This window comes from Sebastes umbrosus, chromosome 8 (genome assembly GCF_015220745.1).
Source record: "Sebastes umbrosus isolate fSebUmb1 chromosome 8, fSebUmb1.pri, whole genome shotgun sequence".
Classification (NCBI taxonomy): domain Eukaryota; kingdom Metazoa; phylum Chordata; class Actinopteri; order Perciformes; family Sebastidae; genus Sebastes; species Sebastes umbrosus.
The window spans coordinates 31,632,786-31,649,821 of NC_051276.1; the positions used below are offsets into that span (position 1 = coordinate 31,632,786).

General features: G+C 41.6%; 1 protein-coding gene across 10 annotated transcripts in view; it reads right to left on the reverse strand.

Moving 5' to 3' along the window:
* gpat2 (glycerol-3-phosphate acyltransferase 2, mitochondrial) overlaps positions 1-17,036 on the reverse strand; it is a 149,720-nt gene that overhangs the window by 25,703 nt on the left and 106,981 nt on the right. For all 10 annotated transcript variants that reach the window (XM_037778114.1, XM_037778115.1, XM_037778112.1 and 7 more), the window contains 7 exons: positions 15,506-15,576; positions 15,291-15,401; positions 14,725-14,838; positions 9,161-9,260; positions 6,200-6,333; positions 5,946-6,045; positions 1,563-1,742 (listed from right to left, as the gene is read on the reverse strand). In XM_037778114.1, the coding sequence (XP_037634042.1) occupies positions 1,563-1,742; positions 5,946-6,045; positions 6,200-6,333; positions 9,161-9,260; positions 14,725-14,838; positions 15,291-15,401; positions 15,506-15,576 (810 nt within the window). The remainder of the gene's footprint in view (positions 1-1,562; positions 1,743-5,945; positions 6,046-6,199; positions 6,334-9,160; positions 9,261-14,724; positions 14,839-15,290; positions 15,402-15,505; positions 15,577-17,036) is intronic.

The window sequence follows — 17,036 nt, forward strand, 5'->3', positions numbered from 1 at the left end:
AGACACACACACACACACACCCACACACACACACAGAGAGAGTTGTATCATAATGAGGCCTTGCCTTTAGGAGAGACATTACAGCAGCCGTACCACTAATGAGCAGGATCTATGAGCAGCTCTGAGATAAAACAGCCGGCCTGAGAGTGTCGGTACTAGAACTGTGTGTTCGGTACTGTATGCGTACTGTGTGTGAATGACAGAACAAAATGATGAGGCAAGGACCTTATTATGGCAATTAACCGAGCTACACCCACTCTCCAGTATATCGTCTCAAAGTGCAGATAACGGAGGGCGAGACTAATGGAGACTAATAACAAATGAAATGCAAACCTCAACTAATCAACCAGCGCTGGCTGGTGAGAAATTAGAGAGCAAAGTTGTGAAACAAGACTTTCAAAGCTGCACTCTGGATCATCACTGACAATTATGTTTTACCTCTGAACCAGGATGAGACGAAATCAGATAGAATCGAGACAACTTTGCCCCCCCGCCACAATATTCAGAGCCTTATTTATGTAAAGTTATTGTTTTTCCATATTTGTAGTGTATTATAGTTTTATGATACTGAAAGCTGTACATTTTAATTACACTGTACATGTAAAAGCCCAACTAGGGATAAGAGTTGAAAATTAGCAATAGCTATGAACTCTCAGTTTCATGCTCTGTACTGGAACTACTAGAGCAGTGGCCGTTCGGAGCACGTGCTCGTTCGGAGCGGGCCGATTGCTTGGCTCCCGGTAGCTCCGGGGAGGGTGCTCGTGCCCATTCGGAGCGTGTGGCGGTTGCTTAGCTGCAAGGAAGTGCTGCTTGCAGCAATGTCCAGAAACACTCATTGCTCATAAACTCCAGGAAAGTGAAGAAGAGTTTGGTTGTAACGTTAGTATATCCAGGATCCAGCAACAAACCTGAACTGCAGTCAATGAGCTGCGGAGACGACGTGCTGGATTCCCGCCCCTGCTGCTGCACAGAGCGCTTTCTGCTTGTTTATTCAAAGTTGTTTAATATTGAACATGTCTCGTGTCAAAGTTGCGCCAAATTCGACAAAGCACTCCATGGGGTCCCCAGCAATACACCCGCCAAGTGACCCTTGAGAATCCTTGCTTTATAGTGCCCATAAAACAATAATAATCTACTGAGTGACTGGTAGATTTTGGATTTCACTAGCCACAGTGGCAGGTGAACAAAAAAGATAATTTCCAACCCTGGATGGACATCAGAGATACTTGACATCCTCGGGAAGTGTAAGTGACACTTAATCTAAAAATATGTGCATCTCCTCTGTGTTGATTTGACTGAGTTATGACTCTGAGAATGAGTATGATCAAACTACAATAACTAACTTCCTGTTGTTTTTAGAACACCTGCATGTATCTGTCCCTTTCACCTCACGCAGTATCTTTGCCTCAAGTCTTTTCCTCAGCCTCCCCCTGAGGAGGTGCACCTAACAGTTTGAAAACTGCTCCGTTAAAAAACCAAACCTGCTCATTTGCTCCTGAGGACGTGACAGATGGCTCGTATTAAGTGTGTGCGCTTGCAAGTGTGTGTTTACACGCATCCACCTGTGTGTTGGTGTTGGGCACGCAGTCGTAGGAGATGCCCACAGGGACCAGACTGACATCGGGGACAGATCCCTCTTTGATGAGTTGCCTGATGCGAGCCAGCCACTGGCCACCGCGGCCAGACTCCGCCGACACACCGACGCTTATCGCCTGACCCTCATGTAGCAGCTCACGTAGCAGCTGAGGAGGGAGGAGAGAGAAAAGGTCTGAAAAGTCTTGGCAGTAAGGTGAGCAATTAACATAAAATGCCTGTCGTGCATTTCTAAAATATACATAAGCATTATAGCGAGGCAGACCTTGGAGGGAATACAAAGAGGCAAGAAAACAAAGTGTGGAGGGCAACAGAGGGAGCACAAGTCAAAAAGCAGGAAGCCGGCAGGATAAAGAGCACAAATAAAAAGCCACTGTGGGGGGACACTTCATGACATTCAGAGACACTTCCCTTGCCCCGAGTACTGTTCTCGCCTCACAGACAAGGGAAATTCAATTAGCATTGAACAGCAGCTAAGCAGGCCTACACTCAATAAACAATAAAGGTCTATTAACATTGAAATTCAACCAATAAAACAAGCCTGCTTCCACACGCGCAGCAGATATGCTTACTCACATAAATGGTCAATGAAAAAAAAAAGCTGCGTCACTCATAAACAACCTGTTTATGTTCCACTGGGGCCGCCGTCTGCTAGATTAATGTCAGACTGCGCCGTTTTATTGAGCTGTATAGCACAATATTGATCTTAATAAAGCCAGTAACTCCTCCAAATGAAATAAGTCTTTAGGCAAACTGATACAAAGCTCAAAAGAGCTCCCTCGCTAGATATAAAGACAGGAAGATATTAATGATGAACAGGTGCTGATCAGTAAATAGGAGCACAGCAAGGAGAACAAAAGAAGAGGAATAGATGCAAGAGAGGAGAGAGAGGAGGGAGCCATTAACGCAGAACGCATTAATCTCCAAAACAAGGCCAAAAAAACACAAATTACCTTCCCATAAAAATAGAAACAACCTGCTCAGACCTGCCAAGCGAACACAATCAAGTTAACCACCATCCTTCTCCGGCCTCTCCTCGCTGCTTTGTCACTCCAGCCAACTCCAAAGCTACAATCTCTGTAGCCAAACTCAAGCCCCTTGGTAATTTTGAGAATGAATAGAGAGAGGGATGAGGCCGGGGGGGAAAGAGGGAGAGGTGCGGGGGGGAAAACACAGGTTGTTTTCTGACCGTGATAACACTCCAACGTGGAGTGGAAATGAAAAGCGTGTGAGCATGAATTGAACCGAATGCACAAACGTTAAGCAGCCAAAATTACAAGGACAGGTATCTTTTGCTTACCCTGTAATTTTATATAATTACCTGCTGTCTGTCTGTGAGGGTTTTTTTTCGGGAAAATGCATTAGCAACGTGTTTACTGATTCGTGGCCCAGAGCTTCGTTTTCCATCTACCAGTAAACAGAATGTTTACGGCTTCATATACGCTGCTAATGAGGAACGGCTCCAATTGTCAGGATGGAAAGGTTTGTAACAAGAGGGTGTTTTTATGGTTGGTGATCAACAGGGAACACAAAACCTGAATTAACTTCTGACGGTTGAAGGGGCATTTGTACGTGTAAACAGTTGTTAAAAGTCTTCTGTGGCTCAAAACTGTTCTTAAAGCGGCATTAGATAGCATATTTTTGGCATCATTGGGCAAAAATTCCATAAAAACCTTGCAGCAGATTGTAATTCAAGTGTTCTGAGAGATAACTAGACTTCTGCTCCTCCTCATGGCTCTGTTTTCAGGCAGTTTGACTGTTCTGTCGGAGTTGGCGAGTGATTGACAGCCGGCTCTCATAGACAGCAGCTGGACAGCAGACCTCAGATCAGCTCTGACTTCTTGTTTTCCTCTGGTCAAAGACTTCTTGCAGATTACATGTTACCTGTTTCATGTACTACTGTCAGGATATTGCGACCGTTTTATAAAAATAACTTTTTTTTTAATCATATTTGCTCCAATCTGGCCTCCTTCAGCTCTAAGTGATTAAGTACAGTTTAATTTGAAACACAAAGTCCGTCTGACTGGTTGTTGGTGGGAAGAAGTGGTCATCGCTGACCACAAGCTCCAGTCGAGGCTAATGGATAAATTAGCTTCATGTGGCTTCAATTGAAAGTGATACCTAAAAATAGGGATGCCTGGACACCGATACCGGATCAGACATCAGGCTGATACTGACTCAAAATAGTTGGATCGGATATCTGTGACAATGGAGCCAATTCATTCAATTCAATTCTATGTTTATATACTATGTACATTATATAATGGAATTCCTGTTTAAATATTGACCAATTTTTTTGCTGCATTAAAACATTTATACTTGAATTATTATTCCTGGACATTTTTAAGATTTTTTACCAAATTGTTGGTGTACGATTTATTATTTTAATAATAAATAACAATTAATTTAATTAAAATCTATGTTTTTATTTGTTACATTTTGTTTTACAAAGTTTGTAAAGCAATGTTTAAGTCAAGCCTGATGTTGCCTTACACATATAGAATGATCCCAGTCACTTCCACACAGTGAGGCATACAGATTATTAATTACACACTGGTATTGGATCGGTACTCGGTATCAGCTGATACTCAAAGCCCAGGTGTCGGTATCGGGGCTGAAAAAGTTGGTGCATCCCTACCTAAAAATAAACCTTTGATTTTCAGCCAAGCTACTGGCGTGGCTCTAGAGATGGAAATGTTGGTGTGTCAGTTGGTCGGTCCACCACTTTGGACTCAAATAACTCAGCAACTATTGGATGGGTTGCCATGACATTTGGTTCAGATATTCCCCCCTGAGGACGAATAGTACTGTACGGACTTTTAGTGATCCCATGAGTTTTTCATCTAGTGCCACTATGACGTTGACATTTATGGTTTGGCGGTGAAATATAGCAAGAAATGTAGGCCTTTTCATTGCCATTCTGTTGCTAGTGCAACAGCTTTGGTCCATGTTTACTTCCTGTCAGCTGCTGTATCAACAAACGTTGCAACAGGAAATATAAAGGGGCCCATTTTTAATGTTTATGTTGGATAGATAGAGCAGTGGTTCCCAACCTATCTTCCTTGAAGCCCTCCTACTTGTATCTAAGAAAAGCTGAGTCATCCTGACATCTTAAAAAAAAAAAAAAAATTACAAATCTTTAAACAAAATCCTCAATTTGAATAAAGTGAGAAGACAAGAATTGCCTTATGTATAAAGGTGTACCAATGAATGAGCCTACGGGTGGCCAGAGAAGGTCATCCTATCTGAGAGTATGACTCACAGTGGTGAGTCAGAGCTTTCCATTTGGTAATGAACCTCAGAGAAGCATTGTAAGCTGTATCAACCATGTGAAGACACTGAGCAGAGGAATGCATACACCGATCAGCCATAACTGCCATGACTCCACTAGACCTCTGAAGGTCTGCTGTGGTATCTGGCACCAAGGCGTCTGTAGCAGATCCTTTAAGTCCTGTATAAGATGTGAGGTGGGGCTTCCGTGGATCGGACTTGTTTGTCCGGCACATCCCACCAATGCTCCATCGGATCGAGATCTGGAGAATTTTGGAGGCCGAGTCAACACCTCAAACTCGTTGCCGTCCACATGATGTAAAAGAAAACGTGATTCATCAGACCGGGCCACCTTCTTCCATTGCTCCGTGATCCAGTTCTGATGCTCACGTGCCCATTGTAGGCGCTTTTGGCGGTGGACACGGGTCAGCATGGGGCACACTGACCGGTCTGCGGCTATGCAGCCCCATATGCAACAAACTGCTCCTCACTGTGTGTTCTGACTCCTTTCTATCAGAACCAGCATTAACTTTTTCAGCAGTTTGAGCTCCAGTAGCTCTTCTGATGGATCGGACAACACGGGCCAGCCTTCGCTCCCCACGTGCATCAATGAGCCTCGGGTCTGACGCCGGTTCACCGGTTTTCCTTCCTTGGACCACTTTTGGTAGGTCGTGACCACTGCAGACCGGGAACATCTACAAGAGCTGCAGTTCTGGAGATGCTCTGACCCAGTCGTCTAGCCAGCACAGTTTGGTCCTTGTCAAAGTCGCTCACATCCTTACGCTGTCCCATCTTTTCTGCTTCCAACACAAAGTTCAAAGTTCAAAATGTTCACTTGCTGTCTAATATATCCCCCCCCAGTGCCAGGTGCCATTGTAACGAGATAATCAATGTTATTCACTTCACCTCTCAGTGGTCTTAATGTTATGGCTGATCGGTGTATGTGATCCCTTTAGTCCAACTCAGGTAACAAAGTGGCGGCAACAAGTCGTTTTTTTTACATTAAAAGAAAAACATATGCCGAAAATAAAAACCTAGTTTTAACCTCAACTTTTTCACCTCAAAACACACGTCAGACTTACGGAGGTCATGACAGGTGAGTAGAGACTGTCCATCTCAGCATCCTGCTCAGTAGTTGCAGAAGGTGGCAGCAGGATCACACCCACTCTCTGCAGGATGGATCTATAGGGATAAAAAGAGGAAACTGTATGTCAGACATAATAACGAGTTTAATTTAAGAAGTCTGGAGCGATGATTCATCTCAACACGGTGTCTGCATGCATTATTAGTGGGGGGGAGGGTGTGTTTACTTCACCGCTTCTCTGTTTCTTTATACCTTAAGGAGGAGCTGTTGATGTGGAGGGGACACACAGTGTACGGGACTCTCAGGTTGTGACAGAAGAGCACCAGAGGGATGAGAGCACAGTCCATGACGCTCTGACGCACGTACACGTAAACCAGCAGAGATCCCTGAATCGCAGAACAGATGCAGCTTTGGATAAACCGGATTCCACACATTGCCATGCATTATGGAGAACAATGGTTGACTGTGCAGAGGTGGTGCACGGATTAGGAGTGTGCTTCCGTGGCCTCATATTCAATCAATATTATAATCAAGCTCCACCAGCTTCAGATGGTATCAGGAGAATGGAAGAAAACACATCGATAATTTAAAAGCAGCAGGGATACAAATCTGTACAATTTTATTATTTTTTTACACTCTAAATTAAGAAAGATGTAGGCAGAGATTAAGATTATACACGGGGAGTATGTTCAAGTGACAGTATGTACTGTAGAGAGTGGCAGCTTACTGTGAGTGTTTTGTTTCAAGGTCAACAACGGCTGTATTATTCTGTACAGTATGTGGCCCTTTATCTTTATTTGGTTTTATTTTCCATTAAAATGGGGAAATGAAGAGCTACTATCGCAAACTCATTTATATATGGAGTGAAGTCAAAGCAGACCGATAAAATATGATTGTACTTTTGAGGATGTGAATGTGTCACTGCAGTAAAAAAAGCAATAAGGTTTGCAATAAAAAAAAACATGCAAGTAGTCGGAATATTGCTTCTTATAAAGACATGATAAAAACGTATTTATTACTTTCTTTTATTTTTGTTTATTAGTTTTTTTTTATCTATCTGGCAAACCCATCCCAAAAAAAACTCTCAGTTACTGGTCTATCAGTTACAATGACATCATATGAATTTGTTTTTATTAAGGCTGTCAATCGATTAAAATGTTTAATCGCGTTTAATCACATGATTGTCCATAGTTAATCCTGATTAATCGCACATTTATCTGTTCAAAATGTATCTTAAAGGGAGATTTGTCATGTATTTAATACTATATCAACATGAGAGTGGATAAATATGTTGCTTTATGCAAATGTATTGTTGTAAAGTTGATTTAAAGCCACAAGTTTCCACACCGTTTCTCTAGACATTTGCATAAATCTAATGCTTCCCGACAGAGGAAGTCATTTCCAGATGAAACCATGAATAAAATGTTTTTCTCTTGACGGATAAGCCATTAAGTCACCATTTCTGACGACTGTTGTCAGAAAATGTGACGCCACTGTACCTGTGTAATAAATGAGGCAAATAGGTGAGAGAAAACACACAAAATACGTTGTTAAAAAACATAAATATTAGGGCTGTCAATCGATTAAAATGTTTAATCCTGATTAATCGCACATTTTTTATCTGTTCAAAATGTACCTTAAAGGGAGATTTGTCAAGTATTTAATTTTCTTATCAACATGAGAGTGGACAAATATGCTGCTTTATGCAAATGTATGTATATATTTATTATTGGAAATCAATTAACAACACAAAACAATGACAGATATTGTCCAGAAACCCTCACAGGTACTGCATTTAGCATAAAAATATGCTCAAATCATAACATGGCAAACTACAGCCCAACAGGCAACAACAGCTGTCAGTGTGTCAGTGTGCTGACTTGACTATGACTTGCCCCAAACTGCATGTGATTATCATAAAGTGTGCATGTCTGTAAAGGGGAGACTCGTGGGTACCCATAGAACCCATTTTCATTCACATATCTGGAGGTCAGAGGTCAAGGGACCCCTTTGAAAATGGCCATGACAGTTTTTCCTCACCAAAATTTAGCATAAGTTTGGAGCGTTATTTAGCCTCCTTCCCAAAAAGCTAGTATGACATGGTTGGTACCGATGGATTTCTTATGTTTTTTTCTAGTTTCATATGATACCAGTATCTTCACTCGAGCTTTAGACTCCTCGATCGATCGAGCAAAAGATTGATTGCGTTAATGCGTTAAAGAAATTAGTGGCGTTAAAACGAATTTGCGTTATTATCACATTAACTTTGAGAGCCCTATTTTGTGTGTAATCAGTCCACAGTAAATAAAACAGTTAGTTTGATGAAGACATGTAAGTCACGGTGAGACTGTCACATGAAACAGTCCCTCATTATACTAAATCATGTGTGAAACAAATGTGAGCTGAAAATATAGACAATGGGATTATACATTTGAGGGTAAATTGAGAAACGGGATAAATCAAGAACTGAACCCATTGTTTACACGGTCGCCCGATTTACACGTTTCAAAAACACATCTGACAGATTAAAAATAATCCAGAAGACAAGACACTATTCACATGGTGTAAGAAACCCTGAATATGCACTGACAACCAGCTGACAACCATTTGAAAACCATAAGCATCACTAGAATAATGCCCTGGCTGTTTTGCCCTCATTTACATAATAGACTGCAATTTGAGTGAGATCTCTGAACTAAAGACATAGTTCACTGAGCTCATTCATGCACATCTTCAACCTCTGCAACAGCAGCCCGACTCAGACTTATTTACTGGTATTTATTTAGTCAACCGTGTAATTAGAGTTGTGTAGTCTTCAGTAAAAAACTGACAATAATTAAGTATAACAAGGCAAGTAAGAGAAACTTGAAAGTTTTGGGTATTTTTTTACAGACTTTTAAAAGTATTCATACATTTTCTTCACTGAAAAATATCTTTATATTTGTCTTTACCTTGAAATGTGTTGTAGGGGGTGTGTACACACAGAGCTGTAACTGTTTAGCATCTCATCAGACGGCTGAGCACATCCTGAGTGTGGCTGTGCAAAACATTATTCTAGTGTAAATGTGTAAATACAAAGTGAGCTTTCCATGTTTTGCAGGACGAGTTGACACCCTTTGGGGTTGCAGTTTGTGGCACATTTAATCATCTGTGAATAATAAAAGTTAGGACATTTCTTTGCATATGTATGTGTGTGTTTATAGATGCTCGCACCTCTTGGGAGGCTCTGCGCAAAGCCGGCAGATGGTTGAGGTTAACTTGAACGCTGCCAAACACGGATGAAAACATCTTCAGCATCACCCAGCTCAGGAATCTAGCCAGTAGAGGATTGTGGGTGGAGAGATGTATAGAAAGAAGAGGAGGAAAAAAAATTAATGAGTGGAGAAGATAAGGAGGAGAGAGCGACAATGTACACGAGGGAATAATAGACACATAACGGTGAGGCTAAGAAACAGACGCCAATAACGTGATGCCAAGCAGAAGGGTGCTTCTGCAAAGAGAGTGTGACAACATGTAAACGAGATAGATGGGAGCGAGACAACTCGGGAGAGAAGAGGGATAAGGTCGAGAAAGAAACTGATGACATAGGGAAGAAGCGAAATGGAAAGCGATAAAGAGAGGGGTGTGTGAGGGTGACAGCTGTAGATAGAGACGAAGGCAGAGGCTGTAAATGAGGGAGAAGGAGAGAGAGAAAGAGAGGACAAGAAACACAGCACAGGGCAGATTTTGAAGAGAGATTCCTAAAGACTAAAAGAAAAGCTAAAAAGTTGATTTAAAGCCACAAGTTTCCACACCGTTTCTCTAGACATTTGCATTAATCTAATGTTTCCCGACAGAATCATGGCACCCAATTTCAGTTTAACATACAACACACATCTTTTCACCGGGAGCAAACAAAATGAGGGCTGCACAATTAATTGAATATTAATCGCAATCAAGATTTTGGCGTCCCACAATTAAATGAACATGATTGTTTGATTGTCTTAAAATGCTCCGCAGCTGCATATCAAATCAAGCGCTTCCTAAACTACCAGCCAGCCACCAGGGGGCGATCAAGATGTTTTGGCTTCACTTTTGGGGAGCTGTCATGCCACTGAGCGTGCACCCTGCAGCACCCTGCAGCAGCATGCAGCGGCGGCCTGTAAAAAACCTTTGTTGCGGCTGCAGTCCAGAGTAGAAGAGTAATAGACCGTATATTACTCGTTTTGCAGAACAAAAATACACTATGTTCAGGAGAAGAACCATTTTGATGCAAAGATTTGTCCGGAATGTAGCACAGCATGGAAGTGCAATGCTCTGTTTGTATAAATATTATATAATTATTATTATGATTAGAATAATTATATATATGTGAAAGAGCAATATAAATATTTTGACTCTAAAATCAATAACTAACCATAATAAATAATCGTGATTATCATTTTGGCCATAATCGTGCAGCCCTTATCAAAATATGTTGCATGTCCTCCGCTGCCCAGGGACAAGTTTATTCCTCAACAACCGTCACTCATCTTGAAGAGGATGTTGACTGGCTGATGGATAGTCATGCAACAGTAGGTAGTTATTAAACATTTGCAATCTAACGTGAAACTAATAGCTGCATTCCAGAAGAAGTTTGGTTACAATATTTTGAATTTCAATGGAAGATATCGAGCTCAACCTTGTGGAGAGCGTTTGGCTGGAAGACTGTTTGTAGATTTTTTATTACACCTGTTCAGAAGTCTCATCATTCAGGCTCATCCAGCTGCTGGAGGAACTGTGGCTCCCAGGTAGCTAACCACTATCACCTGTTATGGGCCTGTCCTAAAGTGAATTCTTTTTGGCGTAAGATTTACACAGAATTAGTTACCATATTTGGTACAAACATAGTCTTTAAGTGGGACGAACTCCTGTTTGGTCTTCTACTTTCAACATCTACAAATATTAAAACAAAATACTTATTTGGAATATTGAGTGTAGCTGCTAGAAAAGCAATAACTAAGAAATGGCTTAAACCAGATACCCCATCATTAGAGAACTGGTATGATATTATTTATGAAATATTTGTAATGGAAAGAATCACTTTTTCAATGAGGCTTGAGGCAATGAGGCAATGAGGCAATGAGAAAAGTATATTTCCCCAAAACGCCCTTCTTTTGTTTAATTTTTCTTTTTTTCTAAATGTAATTTTTTTTATTATTATTTATTTGATATTATTTTACATGAAAAGCACCCCATGTTCTATTTGTGTGTTCTATAATTTCATTGTAAAAAGTGGAAAAGCTGGTTCACTTCATATTTGTATATACTGTAATTAACTATGTTTATGTAAATGTCAGAGTAAAACCAAATAAAGGAAAAAGAAAATTAAAAAAAAAGAGAAAAAAAAACAAAAAAACATTTGCAATCTGACAAACATCCTACATGTCTAGTGGTACAATGTGAACCATCTCTGTGTTTCCTTATCTTTCTATAGTTGTTATTTTTTTGGCTGGACCGTAGAGGGCCGGCTCTACAAACGCTAAAGTCTGTCACTGACTGAGTGATGAAGTTACACAATAGGTCGGCCGAGTGTTGGAGTTTCCTCATTGGCCGTTTCTCTTTCAAAATGAAAAGGCGAGGAACAGTCCTTTATACAAATGAGCCCGTCTGGAGCGACGTGTCCAGCTCACGCAACTTGGACCAAGTTGTGAAAATAGGCAATCTAGTTTTAACATGAAACAGGATTCAGCCGTGGCATAGCCTGTTTCTCACTTAAAATGTTTTCAGGAGTAGATTTTGGTGGATTGTTTAGACGGAATAACAGAAAGTTTACAGGCAGGCCGCCACGTTGTTTCCTGTTTGTAACAGCAAGCAGAAAAGCAGGGACCAAACAGGTGCATTCCACGAGAGGGAACGTCATCGATTGAACGGCCAGTTGACTGGAGCAGTGCGTCCCCTAGTGTCCTCGCCGGACCTGGGGGACATGTACCACTGGATTTAACATTATAGACATGACCACTGACTATTTGTGTAACGATTTAGCCACATATTCACAGACTGACCGAACACGGTGCAGTCATATACTCGGTTTTGACCGAGTCTTGTTCTTACTGTTCTGCCAAAGACAAGTAGAGTCATTTGTGGTCATCCAGGGTCCCAGATGAAAGCAAATGTCCTTTTTAAATTTTCTGCACGACAACTTTCATCAGCTTAATCATCAGTAAAAAAACATTAGCAGCTGTGATAGAAAATATCTTGTCCTTGGATAAAAGCCTGTTTACATAAAAACAGGAGCATTTCAGTAAAATGTAATTTCTGAGCCTCAAATTCTGTGAGAATAAGCTAAACATTGAACTATGTAAATCAGGTTAGAAATCATATTCTTGGTCAATATTGGTTGAATTTGGCGACTATGGAGGGCTGTTTTGTTTTGTTTGTTTGGTTTATTGCTCTATGAATTTGCTTCTGAATTCCCAACAGCTATGAATCCCGCTTTGACTGGCTTCTTCTCCACAGTAACAGCAGCTGATGCCCTTGGGTACGGTACTTTAGGGGATAAGGCTGGCAGTATTCTCCACTTTTGTTATTGTCAACAAATCCCATGAAAGAGACCCAAGGCCAAAAGTCCGTTTGTCAAAACATTCCAGCTCCTCCAGCCTGTCTGTTGCTCCCGTTGCTCCCGTTGACAAGTCAAGTTTATTTGTGTAGCACGTTTAAAAGCAACTGGAGTGCTGTAAAAATTGAAGAGAATATTATCAGCAAAAGCAACAAAACAACAACAACAACAGGTTGCAATGGAAAAATAGAAGGCAATATTATAATGTGAACATATCTTAACCTTTGCACTATTTGTATTGTTTGCACTTAAAGAACAAAACTTGCACATAGACGTTTTTAGTTTGTTCTTATTTTATTGTTGGTCTCCGGTGCTTTTTATATGAATCTTTCTCTCTCTCTCTCTCTACTGGCTCCTACTCTATCAGCTGACTTTGGGCGTTTCACTCTAACATAACGAACATATCGTTGCAATCGAATTTTAAAAACTGTTCTCCTCTCTGCTGCTGTCAGTTGTCATTTCAGTACGAACCGATGCAACCCGCCTCCACCCAATCACCTCTAGTCTTCATCATATTCAGGGCCCAGTCCTGCTCCACATCCCTTCATCGGTTCTTCAGCTACTCCCTTCACCACCACCACCAGTGTCTAGACTCTGTATAACTTATCTCACCACGGCGTCACTACCCCCTTCTATATACTACGTCACAATGGAGTCTAATCGCCAAAGACTTTGCACTATTCTACCTATCAAGCACCAGGTAATAAATTAATGTTCATTCAATACCGGGTCTCTCTTAAAGCTTAAAGCTTAAAAAAGCTATTTTTATAAAACGGTCGCTATATCCTGGACAGTAGTTCATGAAACAGGTAACCTGAAAAAAATAATGTGCCTCTGTGTCTGCCAGTGCTCCTAACAGCATCAAACAAACAAGCAGTAAGAGCTGATCTGAGGACCGCTGTCCAGCTGCCGACTCTGAGCAGCTGTCAATCACTCACAAACTCCAACCAAACGGTCAAACTAGGCAGCGCTGATCAAATATCAATCAATATTCTGTTACGTTAATGCCTATTTCTCTCCTCAAATGTTTTCAGAATCATCTTGTAGTGCACGGTTTAACTGTAAAATGAGAAAGTTTGTGACGCGGCCGCCATTGTGAAATCTGTTGAGGGAACGCCAAGTTCTGGTCACATGACCAGAGCATAGCCAATAGGAACGCTCTCTCTCTCAATGAAATGACCTGTGATTGGTCAAAGTCTCCCGTCACGGGCTAGATGTTTTAAAGCCTGAAAACAGAGCCGTGCAGAAGTCTAGTTTTCTCTCAGAACACTTGAATTACAATATGCTGAAAGGTTATTATGGAATTTTTGCCCAATGATGCCAAAAATACACTGCCATCTGCCACTTTAATTGAAATATATTTATATAATATGTATATATATACCTATTTTTCCACTATTTGTGTACATAACAGTCCTGTCTATTCTTTACCTTTACTTGTCCAGTTTTGTTGTCCTTGTCCCTGGCTGTTATTTCTACTTCTTGTAAGTGGGCTTAGAGAGATGCATAAAACCGTTAAATACCGAGTTAAATTCCTTGCATGTATGTAAATAAAAACTGATACTGATTCTGACAAATCTTAAACAGAATAAAACTTGTAAGAGAAATTTATAAGAAATAAAACTTTATAAAATACTAAAACATTAAAACCACAAAGAGCAGCCACATTGAAAATAAGTATGTCTTGAAGTTTGTCTTTAAAGTGGCAGTGGACGGGGAACATTTAATAGAAAGCGGAAATCTATTCGAAGGATTTGGAGCTGCCACTGCAAAGACACAGTCTCCCTTACCGACTAGCCTCGACCGTGGAACAGCTCAAATCAATTGTTCTGAGGATCTAAGAGGCCTAGAGTTGGAGTAGCAGCAGAGATGTTCTTGTTTCAGTGCCGTCTGGTTGAAATCGATGAGTGTCTTTATACCTTAGTGTGTTTTAGTGCAGCTTTACGCTGCCAAAAGGAATTTCCTCTTCTTGAACTATAAAGAAACTAAACTGAACATCACAACTCTATTGTTGCTTCAATCACACGGATAATAGAATAGAATATATCCTGTTTATTTCTTGAGGAAAGGTGAAAGGGTTGCATAGTGCAGCTTAAAGTCAATACATAAAAGTATTTTATAAATAAATAAACAGTAATCTTTGAACCTTGTCCTTTCCCCTCCGGCCCACACACACACACAAACAAACACACAGACGCACCGTAAGGGCCCAGAGGAGATGCAGGTGTTAATGAGGGGGAGGAATGGCGAGAGATGCCCTCGGCTGTATCCCCCCTCCGGCTCTTTATGCTCTGCTGTGAGCGCCTCCTTCACCCTGAGAACGCATGGTCACAGGACAGCGGGGTTAAAACATCACAAAGCCTCTTTTGTGCTCCATGCAGACAAACACACGCCTTCCAGTAAGACAACAACAACAACAACCCGGAGAAAAGAGGTCAGGTTACGTAAAGGTTAAACTCAATTACACCGAAGGAGAGACAACGACAGATACAAACTGAAGACTCGGTGACACATATATGGAAAGTGTGACGAGTCCAAACTTATCCCATTTCTCTTCATTCACTCTGCACGGACCCCGTGATGCCCTTCATTTTCTGTATCTTTGTTTGTGTCCCTTATCTCCCCTCCCTCCTTTCTCTACTTTCCCTCTCTCCAGAACTGCAGGGCCCGTTTCATTTTCTCTATCTCTGCCTATCATTTATTTACTCTCCTCTGGTGTCTCTTCTCCTCCTCCTCCTCCTCCTCCTCCTCTCTCCCCTCAGGTACCTGTTGCTCTGACAGACTCTCTCCAGTCTTCTGCTAACAGGACTCTCGTAAACCTTGCTCCCACTCACAAACAGCGCGCAGCACACCCTCCGCACCAACCAGCCTCGATACCTGCGATGCAAAACACACAATGCAGAGGCAGAAAATATGCATGGGTGAGTGCGTTGGAACAGTTTCTGAGTTGCTCGCCTGAATACTGTAGATATTGTGAATACCTGGTGTGTGTCTCGTCGACGCTCAGCAGGTTGTGAAAGCCAAGGGAAGAGTCTTTTCCGAGCTTCTTGCGCTACGACGTGACAGAAAAGCAAAAACAGACAGATGACCTGGGTATCAACGTTAACCCAGATCTAATTCATCTTATCCACCTTATTCTTGGGGGCGTTACTGTAGAAATAATTATGGATGTAACTTCTGGTGAGGTAGCGGAAGTAGCAGTAAGCTAGTTAGTCCTAGGCTTGTCGCAGTGGTCGAGCACACACCGATTACATTACGTACCCACCGTCGTTTTGCTTTTTTTTACAGAAATAAAACCCATTTAGTTAATTTTGGCGTATCAGCGCCGTGTTATCAATACATAGTCAGATGACGGATGCTACAAACTTAAAGTGTCTGCTCCGTATGGAGTCTCAGCTCAGAGTAGCAGGTGTCATATTTCACACACATGGGACAAGACAGAGTTGACAGACCGAGAGAGGGGACCATAATGTTAATGAGGCAATCGCCGTGAGGAGGACGAAGCGGTCACAGCCGGTGTGCACGGCGCAGCGGCGCCAGGGGGAACCTGCAGCCCCGCAGCGAAAGCTCGACCGGAGAGGTCAGACACACAGCCACCCAACGGTAAAGATCAAAGTAAAGGCTCTAATTATTTTGACTGTCATCTTTTCTTGTAAAATGTCTGGTGTATTTATTAACCGGTGGGAAAATTTCCTCACCGTCACATCCCTAGTTAGTCCCACAGGCTAATCATAGTGGCTAACCGCCAACGGCGCTTCTTTTGAAAAGTAATTCAACTTCAATTTATCAAATCCTGCTTTATTTTTTATCAGATATTTAACTAACGTTAAATTTTCATTTTCTAAACTGTCCTTGTGGAGCTCTGGTTCTTGTTGTGCTGTTCGCCGCTGTACTCACAACCAGACAAAGATCAATTTGTGGCTTCAACAACAGTGTGTTGAACATGCACCCAAAACAAAAAGGGATTGTTCTTGTGACCAACGCTACAGTTTCCATCGCCGACCTACAGACGAGGAATCCAGAAGAATGTGGCTGAGAAACCTAAACTTGAAGAGACCACCCATAAAACCCTTTAAGTTATGTGTGCTCATTTCATTTAGTCGACAAAAAGCCAACGGAGGAAATCCTACGTTGTTAGTTGGGCTACGAAGGACCAGCGGAGAAGAGACGTCGGGTCCTTAAAAGGACTGGCAGCAGAGCCAGGAGAACATCAGGTATGATTTCATGTGTAGGGAGGACTCAGCGTCGTAGCGTTGGTTTAATGACAACCAGTTACTTTCACTATTTTCTGTGCAGTTTAAAATGTAAGGCAGTTTATAGCACGAAGTGCAGCGCTTACGGTTATCTGTGTGTAGAAAAAAACTAAACCTTGTTACTGATGAAGTACTGATCTACCTCAGAGCTTTTCAGATTGTTCATCGCTTCACCGTCTGTAGCAACGGAGTCAATAAAGTAGCTAATATTCTAGTGTAGGTTATCTGAGGCCACTTCTTCAGGTCGTCCTCCCGTCCC